Below are 16,136 nucleotides of genomic sequence, written 5' to 3'. Positions count from 1 at the left end.
CAGAGGCAGGTGGATCTCTGTGAGTTAGAGGCCAGCCTAGTAGTCTACAGGAGCTAGTTCCAGGATAGGCCCTGTCTTCAAAACAAAACAAAACAAAAGCTATGGATGTGTTTTGTTTGTTTTTTTAGAGGGGATAAAAATAAATCAGGGAAATCATTTATTATTTTGACACTTGATACAGGGTCTGTCTATAGTCCTTGTTGGTCTGGAACCCACTCCCACTATGTAACCTAGTCTGGCTTCCTAGTTGTGTGGGTCTTCCCATTTCCAGCTCCTAAGTATTGGGATTACAAGTGTGTGTCACCACATCCAGCTAGGGGTCCACAACCGATTCCTTGTGTATTTTTGCCTTTGTTTATTTGGGTTTGTTTTCTCTATGTCTCTTGTGTTTGAGCACATGTATGCATATGGGCATACACCTGCCACGGAGCACAGGGAGTACCCAGAGAACAATTTGTGGCAGTCAGTATGGGGTAAATTATTTGTGTTTTAATAAATAAAGCTTGCCTGAAGATCAGAGGGCATAGCAGCCACACTAGTCAGCCATATAGGCCAGGGACTGGTAGCACACACCTTTAATCCCAGGACACTGGAGACCTAGGCGACAGATCTCTGTGAGTTCAAGGCCACCCTGGGCTACGCAAGACTGAATTTGTCTAAAAGAGAAACAGAGAGGGGGCTGAAGAAATGGCTCAGTGGTTAAGAGCACTAACTGCTCTTCCAGAGGTCCTGAGTCAATTCCCAGCAACCACATGGTGGCTCACAGCTATCTATAATGAGACCCGGTGCCCCCTTCTGGCCTGCGGGCACACGTGGAAGGAATGCTGTACACATAATAAATAAATAAATAAATAAATCTTAAAAAAAAAAAGAGAGAGAGAGAGAGAAACAGAGATCACACAAGGGTGATCCCAGTACTTGGGCTCACACAACTTTAATCCTAGCCCTAAGGAGGTAGAGAGTAATTTGGCTGAGCAGAGAGAGGAATATAAAGGGGAAGAGACAGGGACTCAGTAGAGTGTGGAGTCTGAGGATTACTGATGTTCTCTGATCTTCAGCTGGAACCCCTATATCTATCTCTGGATTTTTATTATTTGTGCAACAAGTCAGTACCCTCTTTCTACCCTGTAGGTGCTGGGAATCTAACTCAGTTTTTCAAGCACAGCTCCCTTCCCAGCTTCTGACCTAGGAGCCTACTGGTACCTGGAGCAGTGTTTTGTTGAGGATTGAGCTCGTAGTACCTAGTGCTAGCTAGAGAGGCTGGTCAGTGGCAGAATGCTGGTGTTTCCATGCACTAGACCACAGGTTTAATCCCTGTCCCTGCCAAGGGAGGATGGACAAATATGGGCCCGTCTCATCACCCCAGCCTAGAAGGAAACAGAGGCTCCCTTGATCCTCTCCCCTCCAAAGGTGAAGCTGAGTGTATAGAAACCAACTTGTTCCCGCCTTCTACCCCAGAGAAGAAAGAACACACCTGGAGACACAAATGCATGTTTAAAAAATATAGAATAGCATTGACAGCTCATCTAAACATCTGTCTTGGAGATTCATGTCAAATACTGTAAAGCAACATCTTCAGAAGACAGGGAATGGAGTGACTTCTCCAAACACTGACGTGCGCTGACGGAGGGCTGGAGTGTTCCTGCGGTAGCCGAATCGGCCGTTTAAGCCCGTCATTATGGGCTTCAGATTGGCATTGTAGTAGTCATGTCCACTCACCTGCTGGAGGGAATGCCCTTGGGAAAGAGAAGAGTGATTGAGCGTGCAGACAGTACCCTCTCGCCTTCCCCACTTAAACCCAGTGAGTCACTGATCCCTACCCCCACAGCTGGAGGCCTCCTTCCCAGAGGCTCTGAGCCCCTTGAAAGAAACCAACAGTGCGGTCGGGGGAGACAGAGGTATCCTAGAAATCAAACCCTGCCCCAAGTGAGTTTACATGAGAACTGAGAATGAATGAATGGTATGTGCTGGGCCTGGACTTGGCTCCCAGGAGCTGTAAGGATTTTAACCTCGCCTCTGTCCCATCTGGAGAAAATAAATGGATCCATTTGATCACATGACGCAGAGGACTTTATGGTAATCTTGAGCCCAAAGATGAAGGAAAAAGATGCCAGAAAAAGTTAATCTTCCTCATCCCGCAGCTGCTAAACTGAGCATGCTCAGGGAGCCTAAGTGCCTGTAGGGGCGATCACTGCACACACGCACATGCACACATGCAACGCACACACACACACATGCACACGCACACAGGATGTAGAGTGGATGGAGGGAAACTGAACCGCCATCTCAGCCCTTCTTAGCAAGTCGGTTTAAAATCATACACTGTGTCTGAATTGTGCCATGGGATAAAATGAGGGTGACAGGTACCTAACACACAGTAACTGCTCCAGGAATGAATAGCAGGTACACTGAACACTATTTGCTCATGTATGGAGAGGAAAGCCAGGAGGATACAGTCCTTGACCCTCTTGGCCTCTCTGTACCTGCTTCTCTAACCTCTCGGGAACACGTTTTCCATGACGGGATCACATGAGATGACACTTGCCTGCCCCTCCCCAGTTTCTCCTGTTCAGATATCTCTGTCCTTGACCGAAAATGTGGAAATAATCCACTATCCAGCCATCCCTTCCTGTACCGCCACGATCCTGGAAATGAAGAGGAAAGAGAAGATTGTCAGTTGGGGTTTCTGTTGGGTGAGGTGCAAACTTCCTGGGGCTTCACTGGGGAAGGGCAAAGAGGGCCAGAAGGAACTGGGGGACACATTAAATGTAAACGCACTAACAATCTGCAGAGTCAGCAGTGTGACCAACAGGTAAGGGCTCCGACGTTAGACTGTAGGTCCTAAGTCCAGCTCTGCTACCAGCAAGCTGTGTGCTCACGGGCCAATTGCTGAGCTCCTGCCCTCAGTATTTATCATTAGTGACCAACTGGAAAGCGGCCATGAGATTTCCATGACTTGCTTTAGATAAAAGACCTACTATAATAAAGGCTAAATACACATTTTGTTACTGTTTTGTTACACGTTGTTGGTGGTGGGTTTTTTCCTCAATGCTAGGGACTCCCGTAGGTCAGAGGAAGCCTTAAAGCTATTGAGGATGACCTTGACATCCTGACCCTCACCTGAACGTCCCCCAAGTGCGCGTACCACCTCATCCAATTCAAATATCTTGGTTTTTTGTTTGTTTGTTTGTTTGTTTTCTCAAGACAGGGTTTTTCTATGTAGCTTTGGAACCTGTCCTTGGGCTGGTTCAGTACACCAGGCTGGCCTTGAACTCAGAGAGATCCGTCAGCTTCTGCCTCCTGAGTGCTGGGACTAAAGGTGTGTGCCACCACCACCTGATTTTCTTTTTTCTTTTTTTTTTTTTTTACCACCTGATTTTCTTACATCTTTATTCAAATAAAAATACCCAGCACAGGGGGCTGGAGAGATGGCTCAGTGGCCAAGAGCATTGCCTGCTCTTCCAAAGGTCATGAGTTCAATTCCCAGCAACCACATGGTGGCTCACAACCATCTGTAATGAGCTTTAGTGCCCTCTTCTAACCTGCAAGGATAACATGCAGGCAGAACACTGAATACATAATAAATCTTTAAAAAAAAAAACCCAGCACAGATATAACTTTAGTTATAACGGGCGGGCATGTGGCAACTTGGCAGCTCTTGGGAGGCTTCGAGTTTGAAGCTTGGCTACATAGTGAATTCTAGGCCAGCCTGGCCTACTAAGTATGAGACCATCTCAAAAAACAAGCGAACAAACAAACATACAATAAAAATTAAACAAAAGCTTGAGTATGATAGTGCGTGAACTCTGACACTTAGGAGGTAGAAACAAGAGGATCAGAAGTTCAGCAGCAACTGAGCTGCAGAATGACTTAGATACCAGTCTAATTACACGAAACTCTGCCTTAAAAGAAAGTTGGAGGCAGAACTGGAGAGATGACTCAGTGGTTAAGAGCACTAGAGGCTCCTCCTGAAGACCCAGTTCAATTCCCAGCCCCCACACGAAGGCTCACAACTGTCTGTAACTCTAGTACAGGACATCCAACACCCGATTCTTTCCTATAAGGGCACCAGGCACACTAGTGGTGCACAGACATATGTGTAGGCAAAAAAGCATATGTCTCTGTGTGTGTATGTGTGTGTGTAAGCATGTGTGTGTTTGAAGCTGAATGTAGTAGCACTTGGGAGGCAGAGACGACTGGATCTGTGAGTTCCAAGCCAGCCTGGTCTATATAGCCAGTTTCAGGCCAGCCAGAGACCCATAGTGAGACCCTATCTCAAAAACAAGTAAATAAACAAAAATAAGAGTAAAAAATAAACTAGTTGTTGTTGGTGTACACCTTTAATCCCAGCACTTAAGAAGGCAGAGCCAGGTGGATCTTTGAGTTTGAGGTCAGCCTGGTCTACAGAACAAGTTCCAGGACAGCTATAATGACTACACAGAGAAACGCTCTCTTGAACCCCCACAAATAATAATAAATAAATAAAAATAAAAAATTAAATAAAGAAAATTCAAGTCAGGTGGCATGGGCCTGTAGTCCCAGCACTCAGGACACAGAGGACAAAGGATTTCAAGTTGGAGACCAGCCTGGGCTACACAGCCAGACTGTGACTCCAAAACAATAAATAAATAAATAAATAAATAAATAAATAAATATACTGACATTGTTAGACATACACACCTCCGGCTCATGCTATACAAGGGACAGAGAGACAGATTGTGTGTCTGTGTACTGGCACTGTACACATATGGACACACACAACGCTAAGGACTACAAAAATCCCCACGATCTCTTCCAAGTGCAGCCTGGTAGGTCCTTTTTGCCTTCACACCACTGAAATCAACGCCGACACTAAGGCAACGGTGTCGGAAGGCCTGCCAGGCGATGTGGCTGCAGTCCTGCACTCCCCCAGCCACTGGTTTTACCTTCTATGGGGGTGGTGAAAGGGATGCAGTAATGAGGTCAATCCAGGACCTCATACAAGTGAGGCAAGTACTGTACCCCTAAACTACATTCTCAGCCCCACTCCCAGTTCAAGGACAGCCTGGGAGACAGGGCGACTACATAAAATAAATAAAAACAAAGAAAGAAAATTAAGCATTGGGAGGAAATGGAACTGTCAATCAACAGCCTAAGGGTCTACAATCCTGGGCAAAAAACTGCTGGAGAGGGCTGTCTGCAGAAATGGGGCTCCCTTTACTTGGGCTCACAGGTGTTGTGAGCCAGCCTTAACCCTGCAACTGTGACAGTATGGGACTGAGGTGCCAGGTTAAGACAGTCCCCTTTGTTTGGTTCACAGAGCTCTATGGAAGTTTCTTCGGGTTTTAAGGACCTATGGTGATCACTCTAAGGCGCCCGCTGTGACATCACAAAGACACCTGTTTGTTGGGAGAGACAGACAGGCTTTGTGCCCTCGTCTCTCTTGCAGAAACAAGAAATGAGACTGTGGATGGGGTTCTGGATGGAAAGGACCTCGTGCTCACACCTCTATTCCTCCGTCACAGTACCCCTTCACTCCCCAATTCACCAGCACAGCCGCCGCAGGGTGCCGACCTCAAAGGTGCCCAGCGCCCTGCAGGGCGAGGCCCAGAGTCACGGAAGGGCGAAACCTCAAAGTCCTGGGTCACGAAGGTCAAACCCCAAAAAAACTTGCTGCCAGAAGTCTCGGGGTCCTCCGGGATACTCCCAAACCCACCTGATCAGTTTTCCGCAAAATGGGCGGAACCACGTGGCTCCGGAAGTACTGGCGAGTGTGGTAGTCCTGCTGTGGGTTGTACGGTGGAATCGCGGACCACACCTTGGGCCTCGATAGGCTGTAGGCTTGGGCCATTGTGCTCACAGCCACCCCATCCAAAACAAAGCCCTTTTCGAGTCGCTTAGTACACTCACAAAAACAAGACATCCCAACCACCACAGCCTCTGAATGCTTTCAGGAGAAAAGAGCGCTGGATGGGTATTTCACTGCGCATTGTTACGTATGTCAAGGACCTCTCTGAGACGAACCAACCGTATAGTTCTACATTTCAGGTTCCCCACCACGCCCATCGTACTGTGGTGCTGGGATTTAACCCAAGATTTCATGCCTCATATGTGCTAGACAAGCACTCTTTCAGACTGTACTGCGTGTCCAGTCCTCTGCGCGCACACTTCACATCCATAAGTGTTTAAACATTTTATATGCATGAGTGTAGGTGCGCCCGACCAGGCGATGGTGATGCACGCCTTTGATCTCCGCTCTAGGGAGGTAGGTGGAAGCAGGCAGATTTCTGATTTTGAGGCCAGGCTGGTCTACAGAGCGTTCCAGGACAGCCAAGGCTACAAAGAGGAACCCTGTCTCAAAACACCAAAGCAAAAAAAAAAAAAAAAAAAAGTGGTGACGGAACTTAGTCCCCCTCCAAAGCAGTGCGGCTTTAACATCTCCAGCCATTGCCTCCAGGCTTTTATTTATTTTTCGAGACAGGGTTTCTCTGTAGCTTTGGAGCCTGTCCCTGAACTCGCTCTGTAGACCAGGCTGGTCTTGAATTCAGAGATCCGCCTGCCTCTGTCTCCTGAGTACTGGAATTGAGAGTCCAGTGGGGCTCGTACATTTGCAACGTGCTCAAGGCCAAACTCAACTAGACTGGGCTACTTCAGATAGACCCGTTCCCAACCCCCAGTTCCCAAGGTAGTTGCAGAGCCAAAAACCACAACTCACTTTTTCTAACCCTCTGTGCAGGACCCTCAGAGCCCTTGTTTCTCTCATCCCACTTTTTAAATCATCTTAGATACCCCAGGCTAGCCTTATTTTTTGATAGCTCCCAAGTGTTGGGATTACAGGTATGTGTTACACTTGGAACCAATTCTTGTCTTCCAGACAGAAAAAAAAAAAAGACATGCAATTCTTTGCCAGACATTAAGTAGTGACACATGCCTGACAATGCTGAAGCATGCATAGGCAACCCGTTTATATTGGGTTTCACGGTTTGAGTGGAACAGGTTGCGAGTTCGATCTGACTTCAGAGTCCAGAGCGCTAACCATTACACACAGGGGCTGCTCATTTCCCCAGTTCACCACCCACCCCAAAAATGAAGCCCTACTACAATAGCGGCACTGCCTTGCACACATGCCTCTGCTCACCACTCCAACCCTGCCTACCGCAGATTCATTCTGGCTGAAGCAGGTTGGAAGGTTTTTGGGTATTCCTGGGGATTGAAACCATGGTGTCAGACAGGGAAGCGCTCTATGGCACACTCCAGCCCTTTCACTGCACTTTTACCTCTTCTAGATTCCAGGCACAAAACACAGCTAAGGCCGGGCAGTGGTGGCACACGCCTTTAGTTCTAGCACTTGGGAGGCAGAGGCAGGCCGTGAGTTCAGGGCCAGCCTGGCCTACAGAAAGTTTCAGGACAGGCACCACCAAAAACGAGAGAAACCCTGCCTTAAAAAAAAAAACAGCTAAGGGCTTTTCTGTTCAATGTTGTATAGAAATGATCTTCCAACATTAGAGGAAAAGGTTTGCCAGGTGTAGGCGTGTTCTATAATCCCAGCACTAGTGAGGTAGTGGATGGAGCAAATAGCTGACTTGGGGTTGGAGTTGGCTCAGCATTCAAGAACATTGCTGGTGCCAGGCGGTGGTGGCACACGCCTTTAATCCCAGCACATGGGAGGCAGAGGCAGGCGGATCTCTGTGAGTTCGAGACCAGCCTACAAGAGCTAGTTCTAGGACAGGCTCCAAAACCACAGAGAAACCCTGTCTTGAAAAACCAAAAAAAAAAAAAAAGAACATTGCTGGTTGCTGGGTAGTGGTGGCACTTGCCTTTAATCCCAGCACTCTGGAGGGCTAGGCAGGTGGAAAGAGTATTGCCTCCTCTTCCAGAGGTCCTGACTTCAGTTCCCAGCAACCATAGTTAACTACAGTTCTGAAGAGCTGACTAACCTTCAGGCCTAACTAAGGGCAGGGCACTGTACAAATATGGTAGATAGTCTTAACACCCACAGCCCTAAAATTAACCTGAAAAATTTTAGGCTGGGCATGGTATTTAACCCCAGCAAAAACATGCTACATATACCAAGAGTTTGCCCCCCCCCAAGTCTCACCAGGCAGTTGTGGTGCATGCCTTAAATCTTAGCACTTGGGAAGCTAAACAGGTAGATGAGGCCAGCCTGGTATTTAATAGCTAGTTCCAGGACAAGCTCAAAAAATACAGAAAAATACCCTGCATCATTGTATGGATACTGCTTTCCCATTTTTTCCTTTTCTTTTTTTTTATATTTATTTATTATGTATTCAATATTCTGTCTGTGTGTATGCTGCAGGCCAGAAGAGGGCACCAAACCCCATTACAGATGGTTGTGAGCCACCATGTGGTTGCTGGGAATTGAACTCAGGACCTTTGGAAGAGCAGGCAATGCTCTTAACCTCTGAGCCATCTCTCCAGCCCCCATTTTTTCCTTTTCAAGACAGGGTCTCACTGTAGCTTTGGAGCCTGTCCTGGTACTAGCTCTGGACACCAGGCTGGCCTCTAATGCCTAGTTGTTTACTATAACCTTTATTGTTTACTTTGTATCTCCTTCCCCAGCATGGGGATTAAGGGCATAAGCCACCACCACCTAGGCTACTTCCCCGTCCTATCAAAATAAATAAATAAAAGAGGACGGCAAGGTGTAGAGAAGACTCAGTAGCACCAGGTCTTCCAGGACTCAGGATTCAATTCCAAGCACACACATGGTAGCACACAACTCTAACTGCAGTTCAAAGGATCCAGACACCCATGGCGATACACCAATGCATAGCCTCCTACAGGGTGCTAGAGCACTAAGCACTAACCAGAAGTGTACACACCATAGGTCATCTGTTAGGAGACACAACGCACCATTCTGTTTTAGGGACTCAAGAGACAAAGAATTTATTTCACATACACATGTTTCTGCTTGCATGTTCACCTGCACACCATGTGTGTGTCTAATACCAGAAGGGGCCTGAAGTTAATGGCTTTTTTCTTAATTGGAGTTACAGCTACCATGTGGGTGCTGAGACTTGAACCCGTGTCCTCTGGAAGAAGGGCCAGTGCTCTTTACAGCTGATCCACCTCCAGCCTCTAAAGATAATCCTCACAAAAGTTAGAAAGTGAAGGTCCCGTCATGTGTTGGTGGCACAAGCCTTTAATCCCAGCACTCAGAAGGCAGAGGCAGGCGGATCTTTGTGAGTTTGAGGCCAGCCTGGGCTACAAGAGCTAGTTCAAGGACAGGCTCCAAAGCTACAGAGAAACCCTGCCTTGAAAAACAAAACAATAAAAAAAAAAAATAAAAAATAAAAAAAAATAAAAAAAAAAATAAAGTACAGAGAAACCCTGTTTCGAAAAACCAAAAAAAAGTGAAGGTCACACACAGAGTTGGCATTCAGCAGTTTCCATCTCAAAGCTGGCATTGGTGAAGGTGTCAAGAAAGCCTTTTAATGAATCTATTTTACAAATGCACCGGAGTCACGCAATGCTGCCTGCATTCGATGCAATCCTGGGCCACAAGTCTGCACACTCCTTTGCAACTGGACCCGTGATAGCAGAACCTGCACAGAACAGAAGACAGGTTAGACAAAGGGCTCCCTGTTGATGCTCCTAGAACAGTGAATCACCCAGCCCAAGACACAGGCGATGCTGGGAACTGCCTCCTACCTTTCATCTCGCCTTTATTGTTTACTATGACCCCTGCGTTGTCTTCAAAATAGAGAAACACCCCATCTTTTCTTCGATATGACTTTCGTTGTCGAATTACAACGGCTGGATGGACTAAGGAGGAAGAACAGGGCAGCAGTTATTACCCGGTGAAGTCCTAGCATGCAGCCCTCTCCACAGAACGTCTCTCACCACTAGGTTCCCATCACCTACCGCAAGGCGAAGATTCAATGCAACCCACCACCCTTTAACAGCCATCATATTTGTGCAGAAATAGGTATTCCTTCCCAAGGATAATTCCAAAATACAAACTTAAGCACTGTCTACTACACCTCTCTCTTATCTAGCAAGCTAGGACCACAGGAAGTCAGGGCTCAGTTGATAGCATTTGCCTTGTGTGCAAGGGTGATGCAGTGACTCTACTGACAGCACATCACATCATCAGATGTGGTGGACGTGCCCACATGCCTGTAACCTTCACAACAGCCTCAAACATTAAGTACAGGCAGTAAAAATGTATTTGTCTACACAGCTAACATACCCAGAGAACCCGTTACTATGTCTGATGTGTTACCCCTAACTTCCCAACTGATGCCCAGCATGCAGTGACAGCACACTACTCCTTACTAAGGACAGGATGTTTTCTTAGACTTTTTTTTTTTTTTTGGTTTTTTCGAGACGGGGTTTCTCTGTGGTTTTGGAGCCTGTCCTGGAACTAGCTCTTGTAGACCAGGCTAGTCTCGAACTCACAGAGATCCGCCTGCCTCTGCCTCCCGAGTGCTGGGATTAAAGGCGTGCGCCACCACCGCCCGGCTTTCTTAGACTTTATGTGTACAGAAATGACAAGCCATTCATTCTGTTACTTTCCCTAGTGATGAAGTCCTTATAAAGTTTGATCTTTGACTTATCCCAGGCTGCCCATTAACCACCTCTGAAAACAATGGCATTAAACACCTGTTAATTACTTATTTATATAGAGCAGTCACCATGTGGTAATGTCCATCAACACAAGGAAAAACCCAGATCACTTTGGGACCTTACTGACATCAGACAGGACACATAATATGAACCACCATCTCTTCAAAGCCTAAAAGCTGGGTTTCTTGTGCCCCCAACTGCTTTGTGTTAGAGAATGGATCAAGGCCTTGCACACCAGGTCAAATGTTCTTAGCATTGAGTTGCCCATGCAAGTCTGAAACTCAGAACCATTCTGCCTAAGTCTCCAGAACAGATGGAATGAAGTCCTCTGCCACCTAACCTGGCTCCCATTTTTACTGTATAATTAGAACTAAGCTCGAGGTTATCTCTTTAAAAGCCCCCTCTCTTTCTTGCACTTTCAAATCTAAGTACTATCTTTGTGTGCAGAATAGGACTAAATTCCCAAAGACAGAGATTCTGACTACCTTTCTCCCACCTGACACCCACCTACAAAGGCACTGGAGATTCTTAACTCTGACAGAAACTAAAGGTGTCTCCACCAGTGGTGCCGACAACAGTACATCTGGCTGTCATCCGACCCACAAAGTAAGGGGCATGTGCTCTGCTCTTCCCTGACAGCTTCCAGAGCCACCAACCAGACCCTGGATGTGTTCTGAGAAGAGGACCAGCCCTTGGAGATACACCCACCATTCCCTTAAGTATGAAGGGGAACAAAAAAAGTGTCCTTTCATTTTTTTTCTGGCTGTTTTTTGTGAGACAGGGTTTCTGTAGTCCTAGCTGTCCTGGAACTTGCTCTATAGACCATGCTGTTCTCAAACTCATAGACCCGCTGTCTCTGCCTTCGAGCAATTGTATAAGGCACGTGACACCACCGCCACCGGCAGTACAGTGTTGCTATAATACAATAATCACAACCCAACATGGAATATCTGTACTATCCTGCAGAACTTCCCTGGGAAAAAAAAAGAACATTAATTTGGTGGCACGTGTTTTTAAATCCAGCAGCTGGAAAACCGAGTTGAATGAAAGCCAGCCAGGTCTACAATGAAATTCTAGAGCTCTAAAGTCAGACAGCTCAAGGGGGAGGGGGGGCTTGGAGTCTTGTGCTTTTTAAGTCATACCTATGGGAACACTTTTCAGGGTTGTCCATCACTCCCTGTTTATTGCTGTCACAAAAAGAAACATGCCTGTGGTGACAGGAGCCTTTAAAGCTGTGCTTGTCTCATGTGCACACCAACACACCCATCAGTATGACCATATGCACGGATGAACCTTGCCAGTGAGCCTACACTAGAACCTGCCTAGGAAAACAACAGGATGTTCCATAAACCAAAGCAGTTGGTCCCGTGCCTGTAAACCCAATCCTGAGGCCCAGCTCAACATTTAAAACATCGTCTCAAAAGGTCCCCAAACAGCAGGGAGAGGCACTGATCAACAGCCTATGAACTTAATGTCACGTAGAGGTTTTTGGCCACACGGAGAATGCCAACTGCTTTGAGCACTCACCCTTTTTTCTCAGCTCTGGTTTGCCTTTCTTAACCGTGGCCATCACCATGTCGCCCACACCCGCAGCAGGAAGTCTGTTCAGCCGTCCCTTGATTCCTTTCACAGAGATGATATACAAATTTTTGGCTCCTACGGGAAATAAAACAAACGTAAACAAAGACGGCAGCATTGCCAGTTTGGGCCAATGAGGTAAGTCAGCCTCAAAAAGCCAAAAGAAACAAAAGCGAGTCCTAAATGCTTCCCAAGTCCCTCACTCACTAGACAGGCGAGCAGTCTTTCACAAGTATCGTGTCACAACACCGATTGAAGTAAGCAACACACCATGTTGTCACTTCACCCAAAAGTGGTGTTTTCACTCTGCCCCTTCTTGACGGCTCAGTGGGTCACTAGCAAAAGGCCCACTGAGTGCTTTTAAAAGGGGGGTATCGCGCCGGGCACAGCACCAGGCCTCACCTGTATTGTCAGCACAGTTGATCACAGCTCCTACCGGAAGACCCAGGGATATCCGGAATTTCGCTCCGGAGGACCCACCACGTCCTGTGTGGAGGGAAAGACACAAGATTTAATGGCCACTGTTTCCAGGGCTCCTAGTCCCCATCACAACCCCAAACTATGCAAGACTAGCCTATCCTCGGCTGCCTCCCATATTACCATCCTCCTGTCGAGGGGAAGGGGATGGAACGATTCCATTCTCGCCTCAACTTTTACATTCGGGAAAGGCGCGGGATCGCATTAGCAGCCCCAACCAGGTGGACGGCTACGTCACTGCTGCAGCCGTACGCGGGGCGACCTCATGGGCTCCGTGCAGCCCCACGCTCCGCTCCTGCCAGCTCAGGCCCCAACTCGGCCGCCCTCCTCCCGGGGCTTTCTAAAGCCTCCGCGGCGCCCATCCTCTCCCTCTCCGGCCCAAGGACGGCAAAGCACCGCCGCCGCCCGGAGCTGTCGCCACAGCAGAGACCGGGCGCCCCGAGCGGCGGATGCCAGCGGATCCCCCGAAACCCGAACGCTCACCTCGCTTCGACATCTTGAATGCCCGGAAAGAGTCAAAAAGGAAGTAATTACAAGGGACACTGGGATATGAACTGGAAGCCCCGCCCAGTCATCCACGTGACCGGACCTGCTCACACCCGCCTCTTACCGCCGTGTCGCAGCTAAATGACGCACAACCCTGGGGCCTCTTCGCGGCATCAGGGAGTTGCAAGCTGTGGTTTCATTTTTTAGGCACAAATGAGTTTGGTTCCCTTTCCATCACCCTCGGAAGTAACCGGAGGCGTGGAGATATTGTTTCTTGTCTTTATTAATTGGCCCAACCGCTTCTTTCGAGCTTCGTTGCTAAGCAGGTCTCCGGATACCGGGAATTCAAAAATAATTCGTTCATCGAGCGTGGTGGTACACTCTGGTAATCCCAGGGTTGGGAAACAGGCAGGATAATTTCCGCGATTTCGACGTTAGCCTGAGTTACCCAATGAGGTCGTTTTTCAGAACAAATAGCTACATAAATAAAAATGAATTGCTCTGTCAGGGTTCCCAAAGAACAGACAAAGCTGAGGAAAGAGCGAGCTCAGAATGGTTTCATTAGGTTGTGGAACAATGGCTGCGGAGCGCTTACAAATCGCTCCGTGTGTTTGGTACCATTACAGTCTATTTGTTTTGTTTTTCAAAGTGAAGAAAGAATACTCCCCCCCCCCCCCGGATTCTCGAAACAGGGTTTCTTTGTGTAGACTTAGCTGTCTTTGCTGTCCAGAAAATATTGAAAAAAAAAAGGGGGGGGGATTCCTTTTTGCTTTTTATTTCTGTGTCGTCTGTGTGTGTGTTTTTGTTATGTAAAATCATGGTCAGAAAGACCTCTCCATGAATAAAGGTGCTTGACACATCAGCCAGACCACTGCGTTTGACCACTAAAACCCATGTAAAAGTGGAAGGAGTGAACCAATTCCATAAAGTTTTCCTCTGACCCCCCTGTCATAGTTACTGTCTATTGCTATGAAGAGACAGCATGACCAAGGCAAATTATAAAAGAAAGCATTTAAGCGGGGGCTGGCTTCCTGATCAGAGGATAAATCCATGACTATTATGGTAGGGAGCACGGCAGCAGGAGAACCTGAGGCAGCTGAGGTTTGACATCTCACCACAAGTTGGAGGTAGGCAACAAGAGACTAACTAGGCCTGGTAGGAGCTTTCAGAACGTCCAAGCATACCCCTAGGGACACACCTCCTCCAACAAGGCCACACCCTGTAATCCTTCCCCAAACAGTTCCCCACCAACTAGGATCCAAGCATTCATATATAAAAACCTATGAGGGAAGCTGGATGGTGGTGGCACACGCCTTTAATCCTAGCATTTAGGAGGCAAGTGGGTCTCTGTGAGTTCGAGGCAAGCTAGTTCAAAAAACACAGGGTCTTTCATAATTTGCTCCATAAGTGTTCCATATAGCCTTGAGGTCACTCTGTGACCCAGGCAGGACTTGAATATGTAATCCTCCTGGTTCAGAGAGTTGGAATTATTGAACTGTGCCACAATGCTCAGCTTTTTTTTTTCAAGACAGGATTTCTCCATGTAATAGCCCTAGCTGTCCTGGAACTAGCTCTTGTAGACAAAGTTGGCCTTGGACTCGCAGAGATCCACCTGACTCTGCCTCCTGAGTGCTGGGATTAAAGGTGTGCAACCATCACCTGGTCTCTTAATTTTTTTTTGTTTTTTTTTTTTTTTTTTTTTTTTTTTTGGTTTTTCGAGACAGGGTCTCTCTGTAGCTTTGGAGCCTGTCCTGGAACTCCCTTTGTAGACCAGGCTGGTCTCGAACTCACAGAGATCCGCCTGTCTCTGCCTCCCGAGTGCTGGGTGGTGGGCGGTGCGCCACCACCGCCCGGCTCTCTTAATTTTTTTTGACACAGAATCTCATTGTGTTTCCCTGGCTGTCCTGGAACAAGGTATTTTCTCCACAATCAGTTGAGAACCATTATGTTGGGGCTGGAGAGATGGCTCAGTGGTTAAGAACATTGCCTGCTCTTCCAGGGGTCCTGAGTTCAATTCCCAGCAACCACATGGTGGCTCACAACCATCTGTAGTGAGGTCTGGTGCCCTCTTCTGGTCTTCAAGAATACACACGGACAGAGCATTGTATACATAATAAATAGATAAATATTTAAAAAAAAATAAGAGAACCATTATGTCGGGAAGAGAGATCTTAGGAACCAAGCACAGGGGTGATAAACGAAAAATGAGTGTGACTTGCTCCCTGCGACTAGAGAAAATTTAAACAGAAAAATAAAAACCTAAAATGGAGGCTGGAATCCACCAGTATTCTTCTGTAGTAGCCATCTTCTCTTTCCTCCAGTTCTCCTTCCTCCTCCCCTTCATCACCCCCTTCTTCATCAATGTCCTCCAATTCTTCTCCATGATCATCATCTTCCGCTTCTCCTTCTTCATCTGTATCAGCAACCAAATAGTTTTGCAAGGGATTTGAATGAATGTCACATTTTTTGAGACAGGATCTCTTTGTGTACCTCTGACTATATAGACAAGGATGGCTGTCCTGGAACTTACTCTAGACCAGGCTGTCCTGGAACTCACAGAGATCCACCTACCTCTACCTTCTGAGTGCTGGGATTAAATGTGTTAGCCACTGTCTTAGGGTTATTATTGATGGGATGAAACAACATGACCAAAAGCAAGTTGGGGAGGACAGGGTTCCACATCATTGGAGAAAGTCAAAATAGGAACTTAAGCAGGGCAGGGACTGGAGTCAGGAGCTGATGCAGAAGCCATGAGGGGTATTGTTCACTGGCTTGCTCTTTATGTCCGGCTCAGGCTGCTTTCTCATAGAACTAGGCCTGCCAGCACCCACCTTCTTAATCAGTCACTAATTAAGAAGATGCCTGACAGACTTGCCTACAGCTTGATCTTATAAAGACATTTTCCTGGATGTCACTCTGTAGACCAGGCTAGCCTTGAACTTTCATAGATTTGCCTGATGTGATGAAGCCTTTTTCTTAATTGAGGGCCCCTCCTTTCTGGTGATTTAGCTTATGTCAAGTTGACA

At 47.2% G+C, this 16,136-nt stretch overlaps 2 protein-coding genes and 1 non-coding gene across 3 annotated transcripts; all 3 read right to left on the bottom strand.

Moving 5' to 3' along the window:
* Positions 1-1,494: 1,494 nt before the first annotated feature.
* Positions 1,495-5,902, bottom strand: CUNH17orf98 (chromosome unknown C17orf98 homolog). The gene is made up of 3 exons (XM_041664018.1): positions 5,696-5,902; positions 2,546-2,645; positions 1,495-1,736 (listed from the first exon to the last, which is right to left on the bottom strand). The coding sequence occupies exons 1-3, from the start codon at positions 5,900-5,902 to the stop codon at positions 1,576-1,578; spliced, it is 468 nt and encodes a 155-aa protein (XP_041519952.1). The 3' UTR covers positions 1,495-1,575.
* Positions 5,903-9,410: 3,508 nt separating this feature from the next.
* On the bottom strand, positions 9,411-13,184 carry Rpl23 (ribosomal protein L23). Its single transcript, XM_041664966.1, has 5 exons — positions 13,108-13,184; positions 12,550-12,633; positions 12,097-12,225; positions 9,652-9,765; positions 9,411-9,545 (listed from the first exon to the last, which is right to left on the bottom strand). Exons 1-5 carry the CDS (start codon positions 13,118-13,120, stop codon positions 9,463-9,465), a joined length of 423 nt encoding a protein of 140 aa, XP_041520900.1. The 5' UTR covers positions 13,121-13,184; the 3' UTR covers positions 9,411-9,462.
* On the bottom strand, positions 12,383-12,517 carry LOC121457200. Its single transcript, XR_005975699.1, has one exon. It is a non-coding gene; the product is annotated as a small nucleolar RNA SNORA21 (small nucleolar RNA).
* Positions 13,185-16,136: the final 2,952 nt, after the last annotated feature.

Source organism: Microtus oregoni, unplaced genomic scaffold, assembly GCF_018167655.1.
Source record: "Microtus oregoni isolate MIOR12 unplaced genomic scaffold, Mior012 000015F_ref0000493, whole genome shotgun sequence".
Classification (NCBI taxonomy): domain Eukaryota; kingdom Metazoa; phylum Chordata; class Mammalia; order Rodentia; family Cricetidae; genus Microtus; species Microtus oregoni.
The sequence above is the reverse complement of the archived record's forward strand: the minus strand, read 5'-3'. Positions and strand labels throughout refer to the sequence as shown.

Coding starts and splice junctions, on each gene's coding strand:
- CUNH17orf98 (XM_041664018.1), bottom strand. CDS start 5,902: ATGTCTTGTTTTTGTGAGTGTACTAAGCGACTCGAAAAGGGCTTTGTT. Junction 2,646..5,695: donor TTTTGCGGAAAACTGATCAG/GTGGGTTTGGGA, acceptor CTTCATTTCCAG/GATCGTGGCGGTACAGGAAG. Junction 1,737..2,545: donor GAGAAACTGGGGAGGGGCAG/GCAAGTGTCATC, acceptor CTCTTTCCCAAG/GGCATTCCCTCCAGCAGGTG.
- Rpl23 (XM_041664966.1), bottom strand. Junction 12,226..12,549: donor CAACTGTGCTGACAATACAG/GTGAGGCCTGGT, acceptor TATTTCCCGTAG/GAGCCAAAAATTTGTATATC. Junction 9,546..9,651: donor CAATAAAGGCGAGATGAAAG/GTAGGAGGCAGT, acceptor TGTTCTGTGCAG/GTTCTGCTATCACGGGTCCA.